This window comes from Plectrocnemia conspersa, unplaced genomic scaffold (genome assembly GCF_051122295.1).
Source record: "Plectrocnemia conspersa isolate PC_06_02 unplaced genomic scaffold, ASM5112229v1 ptg000002l, whole genome shotgun sequence".
Taxonomy (NCBI): Eukaryota; Metazoa; Arthropoda; class Insecta; order Trichoptera; family Polycentropodidae; genus Plectrocnemia; species Plectrocnemia conspersa.
This window is the reverse complement of record NW_028277166.1, coordinates 17181818-17206777: the sequence shown is the minus strand read 5'-3', so window position 1 is coordinate 17206777 and position 24960 is coordinate 17181818. Positions and strand designations below refer to the sequence as shown.

General features: G+C 31.6%; 1 protein-coding gene across 1 annotated transcript; it reads left to right on the top strand.

Moving 5' to 3' along the window:
• Nucleotides 1-657: 657 nt before the first annotated feature.
• nAChRalpha7 (nicotinic Acetylcholine Receptor alpha7) lies at nucleotides 658-24841 on the top strand. Its single transcript, XM_088181399.1, has 11 exons — nucleotides 658-1154; nucleotides 16560-16699; nucleotides 18960-19004; nucleotides 19079-19188; nucleotides 19535-19715; nucleotides 19786-19861; nucleotides 19929-20123; nucleotides 20186-20382; nucleotides 20449-20663; nucleotides 20737-20851; nucleotides 23182-24841. Exons 1-11 carry the CDS (start codon nucleotides 1097-1099, stop codon nucleotides 23332-23334), a joined length of 1485 nt encoding a protein of 494 aa, XP_088037525.1. The 5' UTR covers nucleotides 658-1096; the 3' UTR covers nucleotides 23335-24841.
• Nucleotides 24842-24960: the final 119 nt, after the last annotated feature.

Genomic DNA, 24960 nt, shown 5'->3' with positions numbered 1-24960 from the left:
CACATACTGGTCGTCACAATACATTAAAAAACGTGTAATTTAAAATATATATTCAGTTATCTTACCTGTGTGGCAAAATTTTTGTTGTATTTTGTTTGAACATTTTTATTATTCTTTGCAATATTTTTTATTTTGAGATATACTGGTACATACATTATAAATGGGCATTAAACTTAATAAAGCTGAAATAATTGTATATTTGTGGTACAATTATATTTTTGTACAATGTTGTTATTATCAACTTGTATTTATACATATTTTTTGCTATTGTTCATACTTATTTTGAGTTCAAATGCAACGACATTTTACATCTTTTTGGAAATTCTTACGCAAAAAATAAAAATAGCAAAATTAAATATATATTCTTTTTAAATAAATTAAGTTATTTATAAAGAAAATGAATTCATATTTATTTGAAAAAAATGTGTGAGAAACAGGTGAAATAATATTTTTTTAAACATATGAATAGTATTTATGAATGGAAAATACGTCAAAATGGACTAGATTTTTCCACCAAATATTAAAGTTTTACATACACATATTATTAAATAAATCTCTACTGCGGTCCTTTCGCAGAATCCCCAATGCGGCCCTGTGGGCCTGCGTCCTATCGCGCGGCTCCGTCGACCGATGTGCCAGTCTGCTGCCGCGCGGCGGCCGAGGCCACCGACCGTTCTAAAACCATGCACCCTAAAACAACCAACCAATAATATGTAACCGACATAAAAATAATAATAATAACTTAATAAAAAAACAAAATAAAATAATATTAGTCATTTTTAATATATCTAAAATAATAAAAAAATAATATATATTGTAATATACCAACAACAACAAGAGCAACATCGACGGGAAAAAGCTCGCGCGGTCAAAATAAATAAATAAATATATAATAAAACGAATACGCGTGCTGTATAATAATTTAAATTAAACCTTTACAAAGCTAATACAAAAAAATAAATAATAAATTAAATAAATAAATAAAAAATAGTTTTTTTTCTTGTCAATATAAAAATGTCTAAATTCAATGCGATAGTTTCTGTCTTCGGGGGTGGGTTAGGGGCAGCAGTGGGGCAGTAGGTGCACAGGGGGCGGGATGGCGAGGGGCGCTCTGCTCCTGGCCGCGCTCCTGCTCGCCCTGCTCTGGACACGCGGTATGTATTCCATAATTTTAAAATTACTTTAATGTAAGACAGAGCCTACTTATGCTCGTCCAACCCTTAACCAATCTCCAATGTTTTAGTGTTGAAAATCTCCGCTAGGGGTATGCTCCACAGATCGCGCCGCGTCCATTGTACGATAGAGCTTATAAAATAATAATTTCGATTCCAGAAAAATTAAAATTGCAATATGAGTATTTGTGCAGTGAAAGAACATTCCTCCAGCGAGTAAAAAAATCACCATTCTATCACAGAAATCAAAACAAAAAAACTGTAATGGAAAATATATATTTCTAACATAGAAAAGTGAAAAATTGATTCAGGTTAATAAGTTGTAAATATTGCTGGAAAAATGACACTTTGAGGGAATTTTTTTAATATTTGACTTTGAGCTACAATTTTTTGTAAAATTAGCCTCACGGTGCACTGTAATAATAATTCATTATTTTAAAGAATTTTTTATGTAAGTGTAAAGGTACATTAGGCAGCATAAAAAATGAGAGTTTATTGAAATTGATAGATATCTATATTTTTAATCAAATTTTGCGATATGATTAAAAGCGCATTAAGAGTACTTTTAATAAAAAGTATTTTATTATCATCACAGTAAAGGCTGGTTGCTGACATTTAAATGATTGTTTTCACTCTTATCTGCTTTTTCCATTTTTTTGCTTGTCTTTAATGGTTTATGTGATGTTAGATTATACTTTAAAATTTGAGGAAACATACATATTTATATATGTTTAAGTATGTCTCGCTATTTCTAAAGCTTCTAACACGATCAATATCCTTTGTTTCTAATATTTTTAATCTCACATTTATTTTTTATTATTTTTCAGCATGAATAATTTAATTCAAAACAGTACGACTTTCATAAAGTTAAATATCTCATTCAAGTTCTGTTTGATTCGTTAATTTAAGTATCTTCATTATGAATATTGTAATTTTAATATTCTAATTAATATACATGTGTACAATTTAATAATTGACCAATTGTATAAAAATTGGTACTATTTTTTTAATTTAATTATTAAAAAATAAAATATTCTTACCTATTTTATATTATTCCATATTTATCCAAAATAAATGGATCCTTATGTGTTTTTTTTCAAGTTTTATTTTTAAATATTTGTTCTTTATTAAATCTTTGATGAACAAGACAGTAAATAAGCAGGAACAAATAGAAAAGCTGTGAAAATTTTATGGATGCTCAGGATTCCCAGTAGCCAATATCACTAACTATTCCTATCATTATTTATTAAATATACATTCTAGCCTTTCAGCCCTTCGGGATGTGATAAGTTTGGGATTTCTATTTAATGTATTATTCAAAGGAATACCCTGCTGAATTATAAGAAATGGCTTAATACATGTAACGTTTATATATTATTCTTCTTCACTAAAATCGATATGTACAATAAATAACTATACAAAATTATTTTGTTAGCCTAAAAAATCCAATGATTCATTTATAAAATTGTATGATAAATTGTATAGAAACAAATCAAAATAAACCCACATTTTTACGACGTAAATGTCACAAGCACTCGAAAAAGTAATGAAAAGGGTTAATCGACTATTGTTCTATTCTTTGTCCATTCTTTTACGAAGGAAAAAAGTAAACGCTGCTTTCTAGATATTTATAACAAATATAATACTTATATAGAAGTATTTATAAAATATCCAATAATAATAATATATTTATCCTGAATAAATTTTACTGATAAATATCTGAAAAGCATTCAAAACCATTTAAATAAATAATATTTTGTTAAAATTATGGAAATTAAAAATAGTTTTGTCGCCAGCACTAGATTTTTGAAAGCACGTTGACTTACTTTCTGTACCAATTATTTCAGAGATATAATTCAGTATAGTGCACATAGCTAAAATGTATTTCTATACATATGTACCACCGAAGTAAACTCTCATTTCCTAAAATAAATACATATAGAAACATGACACGCCAGAGATTTAAAAAAAATATAATTTATTACAAAACCAATGTTTACAGAAAGACAACATTACTATATAATTGTCTGAATTATCTGTTAACGTCTCACTGCAATTAGTATCGTCTAAATATTTTAAATAAAAGTTAAATTATTCAAAAGGTTTTTTTAAAACAAGTACACCTGATTCTGATTTTATATGGTCCAAGAAAATGGATCTGTTAGCACATAACAGATTCCTTTAAAAATCCGGGCTAAAAATATAGTCAATTTTTTTAATATCTGAATTTCTATTACTGCACTTCTTACCAAGAATTGAGCAATCTTTAATAGCATTTCTGTGTTTTCTTTGTTCCTCCTGACCTAAAAAATATTTTTGTGGGAATTTATCAAGAACAAAAATTATCATAATGCACCGAAAAATTGAGGAAAAAATCTGTTTGATTCCGATTTTGATTTCCCACAATTTGTATCTTACAAAAATTAACATTTTGTGTTTTAAAATTAATATAATAAATTTAAAGTAAATACTTTATTTTTATTTTTTAATATAAAAATATATTACATTTAAATATACTAAAAAGAATATTGTATTCTGGTAAAAAACTAATTTATATCATAAAGTTAACTATATTTTATTGACAATGATTTTGCTTTGCGGAATTCTCTTAAAGCTTAGACCAGTGTTTCCCACGGTGGGGCGTACGCCCCACCGGTGGGGCATCACGCATCAGAGGTGGGGCACCACGCTTCAGATATGGGACACTATTCCACACTACTGTTTAATTAAAAAAGAGGCCGGTGGGGCATATGACTTTTGAAAAGACTACGGTGGGGTATGGCATAAATAAGGTTGGGAAACACTGGCTTAGACGGACGTGATTTAAGCAGAAATATTACCAGTGACGTTCGAGCAGATATGAAGATTTTTAATGCACATCGCCAAAGTTTCTGATAAGGCATCGAGAGGCTGCTCGGCTTAGTTATGCGGAGCGCGTGTCACTTCGCGTTCTGCACTATACGATATACTGTGTTTCATTTACCAGCGTCACTTTGAGGCTTATCTCGTATTCCACAACGGTATTTCATTGATCCGCTTGCGCCGAGCACAGTTGTCATATACGTTCCAACTACTTCGTTGCTATTTCGACACTCGCAGCACACGGACGTCTTTAAATTGATATGGCTATACATACGCAAATGATAATGATTGATTTTGATAGATTATAACTTTCACTAATTCAACATAAAAAAATTTAGTGACATTTCTAATTTCTCTAATTTTGTTTAAAATATAGAAAGAAGTAATGATAAGTATATCAAACGTATATCCGCATCTTGTACATTAAAGCAAATAGGTGAGGCGTACAATCAAAGTTGTCATCTCTTTTTTACTTATGAATAATGACTTTGTTAAAAGAAACAGAGTATAGTTCTTAGTGTCCTCGAATATGACTCCATTGTCTAGAATCTAACAAGAGGGAGTATGAGTTGTATCCGTAATTGTATCATTGTGTTATTTAGATAGGAGTATTGATTGTCTAATAAATTCATAACATATAATTAAATTTTAAAAGAATTAAATAAGCCTCAATGTTTTATCCCAACTGCACAAAAAAATATTGTATTTCATAAAAACAGTATTTTATTATTAAATAAGCTGTATATTTATCCAATAAAAAATCAACTTAGACTTAGCATAAATTTACAGAAAGTTTATGTTCTATAGAAAATATTATATATTGTTTTTGTTTTTAAATTAAATTTTTTTACTAATTTTTCTTGTTAATTGTTTTCTTTTTTACATAACATTAAATACGTATGTTAACCAAACAAATATTACAATAATTAATATATATATATATAATATTTAGCCAACTTTAAAACCATTATTAAAATATTCAATATTTATTTCCGATCAACTCCACTGAAAGTATTTTTTATAAATCCATGTATTAATATATTTATATTTTAAGTAAATCGTACAATTTTTAATTTTAGTGCGCGTAGATATATATTATACATAATGTAGCATTTTCCGTTTTCATAAATGTATTTAGCTGCAAGAAAATGTTTTAGTTTATCTTCGAGTCTGAATGTTCCTCTCTATATTCTCGGTTAATGCGACGCGAAATAAAAGAAGAACTGTATGTGAATTGTTAACGAAAAATATTCTCATATCCATTTTCTCTTTCCCTTTCTCTCGTTCTATTTTTTCCACCGCAATGCAGTTGCAATTACCCCGAGCTGCGTCCTTGGCCGTTTTCAGATGAAACAGTCTCTTAATTGAATTTATTCGATTTCATCCTCATAATAATAATAATCGCGAGGGTTGAGGGTGGCAATGAAGAGCGAAATTTATGTATGAAACCGAGTAGATTTCCTTTGAGCTTTTACTTTTTCGGAACACTTCCACAAAGAGTTCGGTAGAATGTTCTCACTACATTTCCAACATTTACATTTCAAACGCTATTCATTACCGTCCAAAGTTTTTTCCTCTTTCCGTCCAATTTCGAAAATGTAACACACTTTTGCTAGAAAAATAACCGTAAATTACAGTAAATTGATTTTGCGAAAGCTGGACCTGCGATATCAAATACCAAGTTATATTTTTCTGCGCAAACTTACCATCAATTATTTAACTGATATATATCAAAAGAGGGTCGAAGACAAAGATACATAGTATATCTAAAATAATTATTATATAAATATACTGCTTTGTACCTTAACTTCCCCTCCCAAATATTTTCAAAATAATTTATCATAAATAAATAATACTAAATTCTTTCTAGAAATTTAACATCTTAAACTTTTCTTTTAATTTAACGTTTTAAACATAAAACTAAAAACATTTCAATGATATTGGTAACTATTTGAGAATAATGTACACTTATTAATAAAATTCAAAATGGTTTTCCTTGTGATTTTAAGTTAAATTCGTTAAAAATCATATATTGGCAGCAAAGGCTGAATTCTAAAGTCATTTAGTATTTGCTAATAATAGCTGAAAGCGGGGTTTTTCTTTAAGAAAAATTTTAATTGCTCCTCTGAGCTTAAAAAAATTCATAAAAGTTTACGGTGACTAAGCTATCGAACTGCTGTATGGTAGAGTAATTCAGGATATTAGGTTTACATTTTTTTTTTAATTTTTGGTAAACATAACAACCAGATTTTCTAAATACAGTGAAATCTTTTGTAACGAAATTCCCAGTACAATGAATGTTCAATTTGTCCCAGAAAAACTTTCATACAAAATGTTTTCATTGTAACGAAGACTGATCTCAGTATAACGAAATATTTTGCTTCGAATTTAAAAATGACGTTACAACTTGACACAATATTTCTCCAATTTCATTTGTTTTCACAAGCAAGGTGTTTCGCCGACCCTCAAACTTTTTTTTATAAAACATTTTTAACAAATTTTATTGTGTTCTTTACACTATCTTTAAAAAAAGACAAAAAGCGATCTGTCAATTTTGTAAAAGGTTATTTTTATACTGTAGTAATATGTTAATTAAAAATAAAATAAAAATATATCATCTTCCTCGTTCAATATAACGAATTTTCAGTATAACGAAATTTTTTCTTCGGTCCCGTGTGCTTCGCTATACTGAGATTTCAATTTTAAATCAACTTCGATTTATTTTTATAATTTACTTATAGCCGCATATTATTTACATTCTGTTCACAATTTTATTTATTTTTCAGTATCTCATTTTGAAGTTAAAATTGTAGATATGCCTTTAAAATAAATTCGTAAATTTAATTGTAATATTTGATCCAACGTGAATTTCGCCATTACGGTTTAACTGTATGGTTTAGCTGTAATACAAAATCATTAATATCTACCCAGTCAATTAATAATAGTTCAACGAACTCTAAACTTCTTTGATATACGTTCCATTGTGTAACGCCACCGACGATCGTTGTACCAACATCGGAAACTTCGAAATTTCGTGATTAATTGCACTTGCGAGATGTGCGATGGCAATTGTATGGTATATACACTTGGTATATAACATACAATTGCAATACAAAAGTGGGCTATGCGATAGAGTTTGGGGTTGTTTTATGCGACAAAGGGTTGTTGTGGAATAGTACCAGGAGTAGACATTAGAAGAATGAAGAGCTACCGGGCGCTATGTAGAACAATGTGGGGTTTGTTTTGTGACAAATGAGAACCGCAGATGTTACGACCGCTTGCAAATATCGTGTCAAAATCACTCTTATAACCATTACTTTAAACGATAACTACATTACATCGGGGCAGTAATGACGGTAGTTAATACGGGTACAAATTAGATTAGTCAAAATTCGAAGGAACGATTGTAGTTAATCATTTGCGGTCGAAAAGTTTGTAGGTAGAATAATAGGTAATTCATTATATAACATCATAATATGATAAAAGTATAGAAGCGATCCTATTACCTTTGTAAAAAATATAAATCTCCACAAATGTAAAGGATTGAAATTCTCCACTAATTGATAGGAAAAAAATATTCAGACAAGACTGACGTTCGTGTAAAATGCAAATCCTGCAATCAAAAATTTTAGAGCCCTACTTTTTTTGATATCGGATTGTGAAGTCCATATGTGCAAGAACACTATAATATATAACAAATAAGTGATCAGATATCAACGGTAAAAGCAACTGACTTTTAAAACTTAAATTTAAAAAATAAACATCCATTTCAGGATTATCTAATACTAACCAGTTGTCTTTGAAACAACAATACGTCATAAAATAGTGGCTAAACTTTGACTTCTACTTTTTAATTTTTCAGTAGAATTATTTACCTTTTCTTATATATTTTTACTATATTTTAAAATATGAAGAAAAAATTTTTTATGATTTTAAAATGTGCTCTAAAAATTATTGAGCAAGTATTTTATTCCTTCTGGAGTACCGCAGGGATCTAATTTTGGCCCTTCGTTTTTTCTTCTCTTCATGCGGCAATAAAAAACTCGGAATATTTTTTTATATGCTAAAGTGTTTCAAAATATTCGTACAAATAGGGATTCACTGTTTTTACTAAAAGACGGGGAATTATGAATAAGTTTGATCGAAAACAGGATACCTTTCAGCATTATCAAGTGACACAGTGTTACATTTTCTTATAGTTCCGGTGTATGCGTTTCAAGCAAAAGTATAACTTGGGAGTGACGTTCGAACAGGGATGGATATTGAGTATGACTTTCACCCTAGCTAATTACATTTCAATTAATAGTGGAATCTTACCAAGCTTTTTAATAATAAAAAACACGGTAAACGCTTGTTCATGAATCTTCAACACTTTCTACCCGTTCAATCCGCTTTTTAAAAACTTTTTAACCATCCCATGTAAATGATTTCGCGTATATCGCGTGAAAGTTTCCGAGGAAAAAGCTAACCCGAAAATAACTATCAACTTTCAACATTAATAACTACCGGAAAACATGTCAAACTTACAACCCCTAGTGACTTTATCGCAAACGTGTGTTTTTTTTCTGACAACTCTGAAAGGAAAGTCATGCGAGTTTAATAAATAAAAAAGTTGTTTCAAGTATATTGTGTGGCTAACGTGTTGTAAATCACATTTACAAGTTTGAAGAATATACTTATGTATATACGAATATCGTAGCATTTTAGCGAGCCAAATTGATAATGAAATTATAATTTTAATAAATAATTTAAAATGGTTTATAAATTATATTACTTGTATTTTACATGAATTTTTAATTTAACATAACACTGTCGTGTACTTTGTGTCGTTTGTGACAATTTTAAAATTAAAATTATATCCCTTTGACTGCGCATAAACGCGGGGTATTTGACAAATATTACCGCTGCGAGATTAACCGAGGGTTCATTGGATCATTCTGAGTAAAGAATAACGTGAAAATAAGGTAAAATTTCCGTGAAAAGCGAGGAAAATATTAATCACAATGCAGAGCAATTTGAGGCGTGGGTTAAGGGCAGCACAACCAGGATTATAAAACATTGCCAAGTTAATGCGAGCCAAGATTTAATGAACGCACGTGAAAATGTTTAATAGAACATGTTTTATATACAGGATGGATACAAGAAAAAAACATCTGATTTTTATTGAAGCTTTTTGATTATGATTGTAATTTAATTAAAGCTATATTGAATATATAATTTAAGATTAAAACTAATGATGTTCATTAGATTATTGAAACTTTGACGATGTTTGATTTTTGTGACAATATCTTATATATAATTGTTTTAAGCCGTCGCTTCCACCGTCGCTTTTTTTTTTTAAATAAAACTTTACATGCTCAATATTCTACTTTTTAAATCGTATCGCTTTGTATGAACGGTGTATAATAATACACGTAAACAAAGGAAATATTAAATTAAAATAATAAAATTTGAATTTGCTCCGATTGATTTTCGAGCCGCCGGTAATGCATTCTGTTGTTTCGACCAATGAAAAATAAGCATTCGAATATAAAACAAGATGGCCGACAGTAACGTGACAACAGTTGTAAATAATTTTGCTACGCGACAATAATTTTCATAATTTGACATGAGCGTTATTCGATTTGACTGAATATAAATAATTGGATTGCAAAGTAACTAGGTATGTTATAACTATGAAAATGAAATATATACATGCGTGTAAGGATTATAAGAATACATTGATTAACTAGATAACAATCATAAAGCAATCTTCGTAATGAAATCTTCAAATTTTGAATTCCCGGCGACGGGCTCCGAGACCGAAAAGTGAGTTTTTCCTTTTATATTACATAAACATTATCATTGCTTCCGATTTAATGCACATATGTATACGTAAATTACAGAGGCGTAGCTAGGGTATTTGGCACCCAGGAACGCCAAACATATAGTAAATCTAGTAAAAAATCTAGCATAAAATATTTTAAATACATTTTTTTTGCAATACGTACGTACGAATCAGGCGCGTGTGGTGAGATATCCTTCCTTTATTTCGCTCACACATAAAGTAACGAGTGCGAGTGAGAGAGGAGAGCATGCTCTTATATGTGTGAACAGAGGTCCGTATTTACAGGACATGTAATTTTCTAACATTTTATCTGTTTAGATTAAGGTCGCCGGGATAGTAAAATGTTCCGTATTCAATTAATTATCGGTAAAAAAAACTATATTCATAATATATTTGAGAAAATTTTATTCCAATAAATATTTTTAAATCATTCAGAATAGTAGTATTTCGGAAAAGCAAAAGAAAATGTTTTCTGATTAAGTTACAGAGTGCTATAAAACTTGCTTGTTACATTTGAGGAACTGGAGTGAACCTTTAAACAAATAGTTTTTAAATACCGTAGTTCGCGATCTTGATGAGTGGTTCAGTGTTGTTGAGGGTATGATCGCATATTTTTTTGGGATATCGTGCTAATAGAGGTAGTGTTATTCGGGAGTCTACTGTATTTCTTTTTACAAAAAACTTCAAAAGAAGATTTTCTATTTAAAGAGGAGCTAATAAATATAATTTTATTTGTCATATTTTTACTTTTTTGCCATAGTATGACTTTTTGCTAGATGTTCCAAAGTAAAATAATTTGAATTGCATAAACAACTGATATTACGACTACCCACCATATAAAGTATTTATTAATAAAAAAAAATATACAGGAAGTTAATAGGTTTTTTTGACAGTGATATTTATTGTAAAAATTAGATACAAGTTTTCAGATGCGTCACTTATTGCAAAACTTGTTTTAATTGCCAACATGTAATACATGCATAGTTACACTGAATTATTAAATAGGTTAATATTCTTAGTTTGTTTTACGTGAATTGTGTATTTATATATACATATAAATAATTTAAAAATGGACACAATATCCATTTCGCACTGAATTCACACATAAAAATCTCTTCAAATCTGGGACGTATTTATATAAAAAAAACTCAATTTGTTAAAGTGAATGTCTCAATTCCCGGGATTCCAAAAACTGCCGAGAATCAAAATACTGTTATCCACTTTGTATGAATACCGTTTTGAAGAAAAATAACGTAAAAATGGTTCCTTTCATAAAAAATATCCATCAATGGCTCATTCAATAAAAACTTCGCTCCGCGTAATTTTCACTCTCATTCATACTTTTTACGAAACTGTATGGATTGTGGTGAGCGTAAAATGTCAGGTTGTTGTCGAAATTTCGCAATAATTAAATATGCACTCAGACACTTGGGATGTCAGAAACAGCAGGGACGATAATTATGTTTGTCGTATAAATCACAATTAATTGCTTCAATTATGACCGCCGTTTGTTCAGAGGGGTAATGGCGAACGTCAAAATATGTGAAAACAAGGTTTAATGTTTATTTATGGCAGTGCGATGTAATTTTCGTTTGCGGGAAACCAACAATGGGTGGATATTTTAGGTAGAGAGAGAGAGAGAGAGAACGATAGGAAAGGGTAATAACTAACTACATTTATGTGGGTCTAACGAGAATTTTGTGTCAGTGTTGCGAAAAGGTGGATAATCGTTAGCGGACAAACGTGCAATATCAGTTATTAATTAGGTAACTAAATATCTTGGTGAACCACTCAATACAAAGGGCAAAAAAATGGTAGTCGTAAAAAAGACACCCAGCCCATTCGGATTGTGGCAACTGTCATAAATCTACGCATGGCAAGTACACAGATACGCAATGTGCTAAGCGACAATAATTAGACCGATAAAGACGCCGTAAAGTAATAAAGAGAAAAAATGTTCTTACAAGTTAATAATGATATATCTAGCGATATAGCGCTTGAAGCGTAAATTTATTGCCCTGACAATGGCAGAAGAATTTATAAAGAAAAAATGTCTCCTAAACGTAATTTGTCAACACGTGGATTGCAAACAACAAAAACACTATCATAGTTATTTGTCACGCGTAAAACGTACAATCCTAATGGTAGACGTTACATGTAAAAATGCTGGAACCGTTTCCTGCCGCCAAGATCAGGAAGAAGAACCTACAAAATTTATCACACATGTCCGAGTGAAATATATTTGTGTCGTTCAATCATACTAATTTCATCTCTAACGTTTTATCTCGATGTATAATGCAGTAGGCAGCCTCAGAATTCATTTCTGACTTATTCACTTCCATCAGCACTTTCGACTTGAAACAAAACTACAATTCAGACGAGCTCACAGCCCGAGGAGTTGACTAAATCAACACCGACAATTCAGTACGACATACCACTTCAACCGTCAGATTTTGGTCCAAACCAGTCGTCACTTTGTAGCTCCTAGAATTATTTTGAATTTGGAAATCAACCATTGCACGAATGATCCATCAAAGTATAATTTATTTTTAAAAATGTACGAGGGAATATAAATTCAAATTTTTTTTAATTATCCTCATTAGATTGATACAAAATATGTGTCACATCAGGGCTCACACAAGCAGAGCAAATTGAAAGATCACAACATAACCACATCACTGGTTGGTTCAAGCGAAGAGAGGAACATCTCCTACTCCTGGATGAATAACTGACATCTACATTTCTTTATATATGTGGTAAATTATATGTATATATTTCCGAAAATAAAGTATTTAAAGCTTTCCTGGTCTTATATTGCTGAAACTTCCCACTTTCGGCAATCAAACCCTGAAAGGATCTAGACATCCTATGCAATGATGCGAGCGAGAAACCTTACTCATTGATCGAGAGGAGTGGAGTGTAAAATCTATCCTTGTCGCAGCTTTATGTACAAATATATTTTTCTTTAACTCCTAGATTTATGTACACGTGTATCAGTTTTACTGTGAAGGGTGCACTTTTTACGTGATGTTTTGAATATAAACACCCAGTTTGTTTTAATAATCAATATCGATTTTGTAATATACTTATTATTTAAAATTTACGACACTATTTATTTTTATCACAATAATCTTAAATATTAAGCAATCGAAGCTCATAAGCCTATACTTTGGTTTCACTGGTGTGTTTATTTTTTTAAATAGAGACTAATTTGTATTTATCCTTGTTGTATTTTGTAATGTGCGTGCTCATTACACTTGTGTTTGGCCATTAAATGAAATTCATTATTGAATTTATTTTAGTTGTAAAATTTAACTTCGAAACTTTACATCATTTTTCCCAAATCACAACTCACACGTCACTACATGCTATTAAATTATTAATAAACAAGGCATGGCCATGGTTGAAATGTAAATAAAAATAATTAATAGGATATCATATGTTTAACACTGGATTTATTGTAGTAGATGCTTTTAATCTGCATTATATCCAGATTGTACATATCAGTATATTACATAGTTTCCTTTTTCTCCATGACTTAATATTTATTGAATAAAAATGTTTGCTTATTAAATGCTGAAAAAGGACAGATTCAAGGAGAAACGTCGCAATATTTCAACATAAACACAAAACGGGCGACCTCATTTTTCTTAGCCTGAAAAAAATACATGCTAGCTCTATCCGAGCGGGCACATGTTTCTTTTGTGCTATCCGGGAAAATATTTCACAGACTTATAAAATTTGTCTTCCGCAATGAGTAAACATTTTTGTAAACCTCACGCTTTATCATTATTAAAGCCAAGAGACAACCACCCCTCGAAAGCCTAGAGAGAAGGCAGAGAATAATAATGATCTGCATAATATTCCTTTATCATTCTTAATTAAACACTTTTTCAAAAGTGGCGCCGAGTCTGTGTATTAATTAACCGAGATAGATTTTTTATTATTATTTAATATATATATAATATTAATTGCGTATTTTTAACAAGGGCAATATGTTTTAGAGATTAATCGTTTTAGTCTTTTCATTTACGGTGGTCGTTAAAGGTCCCAAAGGCAAAGGCAAAGAAGCCATTAAGGACACTCTATTAAAACAGATTGATGACACGTGATAACGCGATACTTTTCATTAAGGACAACGATACCTTGTTTTATATAATGTCGAAGAGCCACTTTAGATTGATGGCGAAAGTTTCCAGTTTCACACTTTTATAACAAGATCGCATCAATCAAAATTGGAGTTCGATTCGAGTCTGGCGATTCATATCAAATTCGAGTTTAGATAGCGATATTGTTTTTGTGCTTCAAAAAATGATAAATCTATAAATTGGATTGCTTCAAAATGTTTTTCAAGTATATATCTAGAATTGTTTTAACTGTGTCGAAACAATTAATTAAGACAGTTGAGAGAATTTTCCATTGCATTTGATATGATTACTCTAGTTAATCTAATTACGGCGGATACGGAAGAACTAGTCGAGGAGAATCTGTCACAGACTCACGACATTTCGGAACTTTCTATTATACTCGTATACATACTGAAGTAATGCCTTGATTTAGAATTTAATAGAGAGGCATTCATTCACGATTAATTTTGATAGTTTGTTTTCACTGCTCAAAAACGGATAACAGAACGCTGCTCCTATTTGGCGCATAGCCATCTATATATTGCTACTATGATGCCATGTGGCTCGTCAGCATTATGCTGCCAACTGTAGGCTTAAGTCAATAATCATAAAATTCAGCCAAAGCTATACTATTTTGATAAATAGTGAGCTTCCGTTAAGTTCTATTTGGAGTCCAGCAGAAGTTTTCTCGAAATGTGGTAGAATAATAAAATAAATAACTATTTAAGCAGCAATTTATTTTAATTTAAATATTTTTTTTTATAATTTAATTTTAAATATATTACCTTCTCCCACCTCTCGATCAATTTTTTAATTCTATATATTATATTTATAACTTTGAGATAAACATTGCCTTTACCTCTTAAAATATAACAAGGAAATCGTATAAATATTAGGCTTAAATTTACTAAACATCTTACAGATCTTGTATATAAAGGATTCGCCGCAATTGCGGCCTTAACACCAATATTCAACAGAAAATGTTTGGTATTAAAAATTTGTATATAGTATATATTTTTTATTATTTATTTATTTATTTATGAAATAACTCATTCTGCGGTTACAGTTTTATACATTAAAATATAATAAGTACACTAAATATTTATTATTAAATTTTAAAAGAAAAATATTAATAAATGAGAAGCATATACCTATTTTGTTATATCAGCTAATTAGATACTTTATATAAAACAGTTTCATGTAACTTTTTTTAAATAAAAAGGTCAGAATAAAGCAAAATAAATACTACTTAGCTTATATGTTCATACTAATTATAAAAAAAAATGTTTTATATAGCGAGACCATATTGAGACATTAATCTTGAAAATCTGTTATTACGACAAAACGAAACATAAATTTAAATGTAAGCTTATCTTGCCTTAAACTAAGATTAGCAAATTAAGTCCATTCCAAATAGGATTTCGCATTATTCATTTCTGAAATTTGCTTTTCCTATATAAAATTTATGACAATGGATCTAATTTTATAAACAGTGGCATCTTTATTCGTGGCTCGTATTCCGAAACAAAACAAGATTTTTAGATGCTGTTGATTATTAATTTTAGATCAGAAATTATTGATGCAATTATTAGTATTAAAACGATGTCAGGTAATAAACAAGTAATAATCATTTATAACTTTAATAACTTTAGTTCTTTTTTTTTCTACATATGAAATCAAATATGATGTAAAAAACTACTTTGTTTTTAAAAGCTTCTTATTATATTTCCCATATATTTTTAATGAAAACTACGATAAAAATTATCAAATTCAATGTAAAGCGTTAAAAAGCAGTGAAGACACATTACAAAGATCTGCTTTTTATATGTTTTAAAGATTGTTTCCACATATGATATAGTTAATTGAAATTCAATACAATAACGCTTTTTAATTTTCTTTAAAACATAGAATACATTTTGAAATTGGTAATGTTAGAAAAAGTATAAAATACAAATTTTATACATTTTTTTATATATTATCTTTAAAATGAAGTCATTAAAAAAAATTGAATTGTATATATGAAAGCAGTTTAAATGCATATTCCCTCACTTTATTAGAATACATATTGAAAACTCGTCTAAATTATAATTTCAGTATCTACCGTAGATAATTAATATTTTCATCATCTATTTAATGGAGTAATAGTGTAATTAAATTTATCATGAACTAGGTTTTCTAGCGTATTTTAAAGTTTTTATTATACATAGTGCTTCACTTTATTTTAATACTATTTTTTATCTACTAAACATAAAGAGATTTTGAAAAAACTTATCAGCTTATTTATTGAATTCAATTCCGAAAATGCTTTGCGAACGACACAATAAAAATCCCTGGTTTTAAGAAGAGTAATGAAAGCGGAAGATGCTGCAGAGATGTGTCAGGATCGGATACGTGGAAACGTCTTATTGAGGTCGTCTCCGAATAACGGGAAGTTCGCGAAAAATATGTATATATCACATATTTTTTTTAAATCGTTAAAAATATATTTTTTTTTATTTACTTTATACTATCACATTTGCTCTATATCTGATGTCTTTTAAAATAAATATTTTATATTTGTTATATTTTTAGGTGCTCGGGGTGGCGTGCATGAGAAGCGCCTACTGCACCAGCTGCTGGACCATTACAATGTTTTGGAACGACCGGTGGTCAATGAGAGCGACCCACTGCAGCTCTCTTTCGGCCTCACGCTTATGCAGATAATCGATGTGGTAAGAAAAAAATGATAATACAAACTACTCTATGGATTTTCCCGAAAACCATGTATATGCATGGCTTCGTCATATAATGAAAACTGTTGGAGGCTAAATTAAATTAAATTTTAAATGAAGCACATAGCTCTATCTCATAATTTATTGATCAAAACTATACAGAATATCTCAAAAAATATTTTTTTTGCTTATTATGCAACGTCTGCTACAGCTTTTTTTCGGACCTGAACAATATCTGGCAATACTCAGTTTACGTCGTTTTGCCTCAAATGTTTGAGATTTGTATTTGTGGTACTAGTAACAGTGTTCGACCTGACATGTAGTGCTCCGAAATTATCCTTCATTCGTCCAAAAAAGAGTCAACATCATTTTCCTCGTTGATAGTTGCGTGAAGATGGATTGGAATATTGCATCATTATCTAGCTCTCTTAACTTCCAGCTGGTAAAAGTGAACTTAGGTTCTATCTTCAGTCCAATTCTACATGGAAATGTATCTCCTTTTACTCTAAAACAAACTAAAAATAACTGGCAAATGTGATTCCCTATGTTGAAATACAAAACATCATGTACTGATCTAGATCTCCATAAGTGAGAATATTTTGTTCACTAGTACTCACTTCTACTGCTGTAATAGACGTTTCGGAACTTTCCAGTCTACTCTGCGTCTAATTACTGTAATATAAATGGGTTATGGGGACCTTGGGCTCCTGATGGATTAGACGCAATTCAATTCATTTAAAATTAAAATGGGCACTTTATTAATTGATGATTTAGGATTAAATTATTCTATATACATATATATAATATATATATATAATACGAAAGGAAGAGAGCACTAGTTAGGATTAATAAAAAACGCCACTGGGGGCACGGGTTACGGAGCACAGACCCTCGGCGACGCGCTATCTAGTGGCGTAGACTCCTGCCTGACTCTTCAAGGAGGATTCTAAAACTAATTATGTTTTAACAACTTTCATTAGGTCAATTCTAAAATACAACCTAAACCAACTCATCTCTTGGGGAAAATAAGCTGAAGAAGTACAGATAGACGTCGCATCTCGCATATTGCTCCATACTTTGATAGAAGAATGTTGATCAAAATATTATATATTCAAACCAAATTTTGGTCAACAGAAGGGCGCAAAAACAATTATCTTTTAAATTATAATTTAAAAAAAACTGATTTTTATTATGTTGCTTCTTTGCTAAAAAAACATGAAATTTTATATTGCTTGCGTCAGCATATGCGGCACCCATCTCGACGAAATTATTAGGCAAATCAAAATGTACGCAGCCTAAGGCCTCTGCTATTTCTTGTAGCTTCACTCGCAAGTTACTCAGTATATGATCATGTACTTAATCATCAATTTGTGCAATAATGCTAAGTATATAGGAGAAAAGTTGCTACACAAAAAAAATAATAAAACTCATGCAATATTCAAATATTTGCTGTATCTATATGCATATGTATACATTATATAAAAAATATGCATATACGTATTGTTCGAATTTGTCATAACTTAATAAAAAAAAGTCTTGGGCTCAGATTTTTTGAAACTCTCGTATTGAAAAGAAACGAATAACATGCTCAATTTTGATACACGTTGCAAATGCAACGAACAATTCAAGTGCCTGTTTTTTACATATCTGATTCAGTGTTTGAGAATTTGACTCACTCTGGAATTTTCAAGAATAGAGAGCCTTCTTCGATACTTAGTTGCTCGTTACAACATAAGCTCACTAATGAATCCTACAGATAGCCTAGTAATATTGGGCAAGGCAATAAATACATATACATATACTGGTACATATCGATCACTATATTGCTATTAGGCGATAAGCTCAGTTAACAAATAACGAGCCTAACAAGCAAACTATCCGCAACGATCGGCACTGCGTAGGCAATATCTTATAGGGTTTCGCAGCCGCAAAACGGTATTCGGGACCAGGCATTGTATGAATTTGCTAATTGCCCTGTCAAAAGGGATTATCGTGGATTCCGACCGAAATTACAACAGAAACGGGGTAACTAATTTTGAATGCGTGTCGAACTTTGCGATAAATGGCGCATAGGACAAATGACAGGGGGGGGATTTATTCTAATAACAATAATTGAAGCGTAAGCTTGAACATTGTTTTAAGCAACATTTTTGTGATATTACTATGAAAATTTAAATAAAAAGGATAAGCAATATTTTATATGACCCATACAATTATATTTGAACTTAGCCTTCAATTATTATTATTGTTATGCTTTCAGGACGAAAAGAATCAGCTGCTGATTACCAACATATGGCTGAAATTGGTATGTAATTGTATTGGTTTTTAGTTTTCTAGAATGTATTATCTATAACTTGATTATTTTGTGTATTTTGGTAGGAATGGAACGATATGAATGTTCGGTGGAACACGTCCGATTATGGCGGAGTAAAAGATCTAAGGATTCCGCCCCATCGCCTTTGGAAACCGGACGTTCTTATGTACAACAGGTAATTTAGAATAATAGTTTTATAAACTGCAGTAAACATCACCTAAAATATGACAATAGTCATATTCTAGGTTATGAAGTGTTGTTAAATAATTTACTAGCATCAACTATAAACGCCTAATATTCATATAAAAATTATCATTTGAAACAAACTATAGTTTGAGACTTAATCTCGTGACATTCGCTCGAAAGAAGGCAGTCATAATAACCGTATTTTCAACATTCGTTTTAGAATCCACGCAATCAAATTGCATTTAATTTTTTAAGTCATATAAATATTCATACATTTATGATATATATGTAGTAGGAAGATCATAAAAACGGACATTTTTAACATATTCTTTTAGCGCGGACGAAGGCTTTGACGGTACATACCCTACCAACGTGGTTGTCAGGAATAACGGTTCTTGTCTGTATGTTCCTCCGGGCATTTTCAAGAGCACGTGCAAAATCGACATTACATGGTTTCCGTTCGACGACCAACGTTGCGAGATGAAATTTGGAAGCTGGACGTACGACGGATTTCAGGTGATGATCATAATAAATAATTCTTATAGCAATATTAATAAAAATCATTAATAATTTCAATATGATTCAGCTGGACCTTCAACTGCAAGACGAAGAAGGTGGTGATATCAGCAGCTTCGTAACGAACGGAGAATGGGAACTCATAGGTACATAGATCCTATACCTTATACCTCTCTAACGATGAGTTCATAACTGAATATTTGGAAATTATAGGTGTGCCTGGAAAACGGAACGTTATCTACTACAACTGCTGCCCCGAGCCCTACATCGACATCACTTTTGCTATAGTCATCAGGCGCAAGACTCTCTACTACTTCTTCAACCTAATCGTACCGTGCGTGCTCATCGCTTCAATGGCTCTCCTTGGTTTTACACTACCACCGGACTCCGGGGAAAAGCTGTCTCTTGGTAAACTCACTTATAATCTTACTTATTCGCCTTGAATCTATTTAATACAATCATTTTTACAGGCGTTACTATTTTACTGTCGCTCACTGTCTTCTTGAATATGGTGGCGGAAACCATGCCGGCTACTTCAGACGCTGTCCCGCTACTGGGCACATATTTCAACTGCATCATGTTCATGGTGGCCTCTTCTGTCGTCTCAACTATTCTCATTCTCAACTATCATCATCGTAATGTTGATACCCATGAAATGAGCGATTGTGTCAGTGCATATACAATATAAATATACTCGATATGAATTCTAGTTATTTAAAAATATTTTTTTCAGGTTCGATTGGTTTTTTTAAATTGGTTGCCATGTATCCTTCGCATGAGTCGTCCTGGAACACAAATCGGGCAAGATCAATCAACAGCAGTGAAGCCACAACAGCAGGACGCCGAACTTCGCGAAAGGTCTTCCAAAAGCTTGCTGGCGAACGTGTTGGATATCGACGACGATTTTCGACACAACCACCGGCAACCATATTATCGTACACTATATAGGTATATTCAAAATAATACATAAGTAAATCGTAACGTAAACGTAACGTTAATTATATTTAATTATCAATTTTAGACCTGGTGAAGAGAATTCGGCTGCTCGACCACCAGATCCACCAGCACCACCATGCTTAGGAGCAGATTACGAACTGGCGCTCATTCTGAAAGAACTCAGGTTCATCACTGACCAGGTTAGACCATATGCAATATGATTTAAGTGCTTCATTTCCTCAATAGTAGATTTGCATATTACTTATTCACATCTCACATTTATTATTTTTTAACATATTTCTTCATTCTGACTAGATGCTTTCCATTCTGTATATGTATAATACACTGAGATTTACTAATGCTTGTTAGTAAGAGATGCTGTATATTACAGAAGCAACTTTCTAAATTGACTAAAATACTTGGCTACCCTTTTCTTTGCAAATCCAACATAAACTGGGCAAGCTAAACATTCTGGACTGAGACGTGACTCAATATTTATAAGGTTTCTACTTTATCTGATATAGAAAAATACAAGAAAATACACGTATATTATATTTTTCTCTTTTACGCAAAAGTATATTAATTTTACAAATGTTTATAGCTAGAAATCTTTATCTTAATATACTATTAATTTATCCTTAAACTTTTTAAATGGGTAAGCCCAGTGGTTGGCAATCTCTGGTGATCTTGAGCAGATTAATATTTTTTTACAGTTAAGTTTTCGATTCAGTCGAAATTAGAACTGAACTTGATATTAAATACAAGTATAAAATTGTATCCTCCTATAATAAACTATAGCTGAAGCATTTCAGAACATGTAAAAATCAATCAATTTGTTTATGAGTAATTTGTTCTTGCAAATATTTATTATCATGGCGAAGGCAAGGCAACTTAGGAATTTTACTGTACTACTTGAAATAAATTAAACGCAAGAAATAAACACATTCTCCAATTTTCTCAGTTAGTTTGTGCTGTGGTAGCGACTTTAAAAACTATTCTGAATAACAGATTTCTTTACTTATCCATTGTCTGTTGATCAAAATAAACTTGCTGCAACTAGCATCATCTTTGATTTTGGAAAAATTATACCGAAGACCAAAACATCGCTTTTAATCATTATCCAAAAACCTACGTTCATAGTATTATTTTTTAAATGCTTACACTTAAAAATTTGAAGAAGATAATTTATAAAAAATATATCGCTAGAATTAAAAAAATTTAAGACTTTTTGATGTCAAATGATCACTGTTCCTTTTTTAAAAGTTTCTGAATGTGTTCATGAAAGTCATTGCTCGCACATATGTTTTCACATGTAGCAACAGCATTTTTATTTTTTTCATATGCAATTTTAGAAGCCTTTACAGATATTGCATAGAAAATCATAAATTTGTTCAAAATGTGACATATAAAAAAAAACAGATTTATATGATTGAGGTGTGATTTATTTTTATTATTTCACGTTTATATAAATTAAGTTTAATGTAAAAAAAGACCAATCAACGCATTTTAATTATATCGTCTAGTTAGTACAACCAATGTTTGGTGGATAACAAAAAAATTACATTGCGTTATTTTCCAATGAAATTTTTTTTAAAAAAAACGTTTCTTATTTAAATATAATTATTGATAATATTTAACAGCTATTTTTAGTGGAGCATTTGTTTAAATGAAGATAAAAATGAATACCTGGTTTTGTTTTCACTTCGCCAGCCATCCCTATCATATAAAAGAGGCCGGCAGGTCGCGACGGCGTGATCATTTCTCTGTTACATAACAGAATTACTGGGAAGCGTTAGACTTGCCTGAGATAAAGCAAATGTATTCCTTTTATGTTGACACGTCGCGCATATCGTACAAAAGCAAGTTAAATTAAATTTTTAAAAAATGTGCGTAAATATCAGTCGGTGGGATTTTTTGCATAGGTAGGATGGGCCGATATTTCGGCCCTCTGGAACTAAAAGTGATAATATTATACTTATACTTAGGCGAATCCCCTACAATGAGCAACATTTTATTCTTATTTAGCAATTTGGGCATCATCGTTTTCAAAGCTCTAAATCTTAGATATAACGTTTTCAACAAAAAGGATAAAAAAATATTTTCGTTGCTACCGGTATTTAATTTTGTAATACCGGTAGTACCAAATGTCAAATTTTGTGATAATACCGGTATTACCGATATTGCAATCTCTAATGTGTTAGCACGTTACAATGATAAGTATACAAAGTTTTGTAAAAATGTATTTCCACTACATGCATATTTTTTCTAATAAAGGTTTTTCATAAATGAGTATTATAATCATACAAATATTATTTTTAATTCGTCAAAATATAAAAAAGATTGTATATGTAGGTCTTTACTTGCGATTTTAATTTAGTATAGGAATTTAAATAAAATATTGTCATAGTTTTCTTAGAGTGTTTGAGTCATCACATTATGGTGGTATGATTGGCGTTAATGTGCACTGCTAGTGATACATTCTTAGAACAACCAGACCATAAAGTTAAATATGATATTTTTTCCATTTCAGTTGCGAAAAGACGACGAAGGCGCGGACATATCGCGCGACTGGAAGTTCGCCGCCATGGTGGTGGACAGACTGTGCCTTATTATCTTTACCCTGTTCACCATCGTCGCCACGCTGGCCGTATTACTGTCCGCGCCGCACATCATGGTGTCGTAGCGGCCCCCGAGCCGGCCCCGGGACCCCGAGGGCAAAGGCCGAGCCGCGAGGGCGCCGCGCCCGGAAGTCACGGCGCCCCGACTCGACTTCGCCCTACGAGCGTCCCCCTTTTCGCAGCGGTGCCAGGAGTCCGTTCTTCGATTCTTACCCGACGTTGTTATCTACAAAACGATGTATAATAAAATCCGATTTAATGGTTGATTAATTATAGTGTTGGAGCGCCGCAGGGACAGGGCACAGGCGCCCTCTTCCTGCGGCGCTACTCTAATATTACTATCATAATATATATATATATATACATTTATATTATATTATTATGTAAAGGGGTGCGCTTTTGCGGATCTCTCAAATGAATCTAGCAAACAAACAGAGACACACTGCCAACGGTCGCGAGATGACGCGATCGCCGCACCTTAAGGCACCCTAACGTATTTAAAAGAAAATAATAATTCTGTGATAAACCGGTTAATTGTTAAGTTATGATTTGCAAACTATCGATAGGCGATGATTAATTATTATATTATATATATATATATATTATACATCACATTACGATTCGTTTAGGTTAAGGCGTAACGTGTTAAGGTTTAGTTAAGTCGAAGGTTAGTGTTCGCGGGCCGAACGAGGGGGGAATGCGCCCGCGTGGGGTATACCTCTGGGGCTTATTGGAAGTTGCAGCCTCGGAGGCCCCGCCGGGCGGCTGCTGCCCCCGACCGACGCCCGCGGGGGCTGCGCCCCCGGACGCTCGCCGGAGACTCCGGAGGCGCGCCCCGCTCCGCCAACTCGATTACGTTTCGTATCTCCCTGCAGCCGCCTTCGCTTCTACCACGCGAAAAATCGCAGACAATACTATCGCCAAAATCACTCTCTAATTTTAACACCCCCTCCCCTATATAACTCCAAACAAATAATAAAAACGCGAGCCAAAACTATACCTTATTCCGTTCGGCCAAAGTGTACATGCGTGAGCGGTTGGACAAATAAAGATGCGTTCACACGTTCACTTTTCGCTTCGTTCCACGTCCAGCTTCATTTCTATCGTTTTTCACACTTCAATATGAAATGAAGCTAAAAATGTACGTCAAGCCACTTTCTTCCCTTTATATACATATTATATGTAGTTTACTATCATTTGGCGTGAAGCTGGGTGTGAAACACTACACGAAATGAAGCGAGAAATGATCGCGTATATAGCTCTTTATATTTGAGAGTGACGTATGATGACGTGATTTATGACATACGAAGAAAGCTCAATTGTCTGACTGTACGCATTATGTTAAATTATATATGTATTTACACAATAATTCGCAAACATGAAAACGGTGCCAAATAAGAATTAAACAATTGTTTCGATTATTTTTTCATAGATATACATATTTGTTTATATCATGGTTGTGATAATTTTTTGATCTTTATGAAAGATGAAAAAATATTTTAAATTGTTATAAACGACGAAGAGGAAAACTATTTTGCAAATACGCTAAAAATGGTATTTACAATTGTGAAAGATTATAATAAAAATTGATTAAAAAAATAATAAATAAATAAAACGATTAAATATGTATACACACACACATTCGCGCAAAATGGGAAAAATAATAAAATAAAAGCAATTGATACATTCGT

Coding starts and splice junctions, on each gene's coding strand:
- nAChRalpha7 (XM_088181399.1), top strand. CDS start 1,097: ATGGCGAGGGGCGCTCTGCTCCTGGCCGCGCTCCTGCTCGCCCTGCTC. Junction 19,005..19,078: donor CCAACATATGGCTGAAATTG/GTATGTAATTGT, acceptor GTATTTTGGTAG/GAATGGAACGATATGAATGT. Junction 19,189..19,534: donor GACGTTCTTATGTACAACAG/GTAATTTAGAAT, acceptor ATATTCTTTTAG/CGCGGACGAAGGCTTTGACG.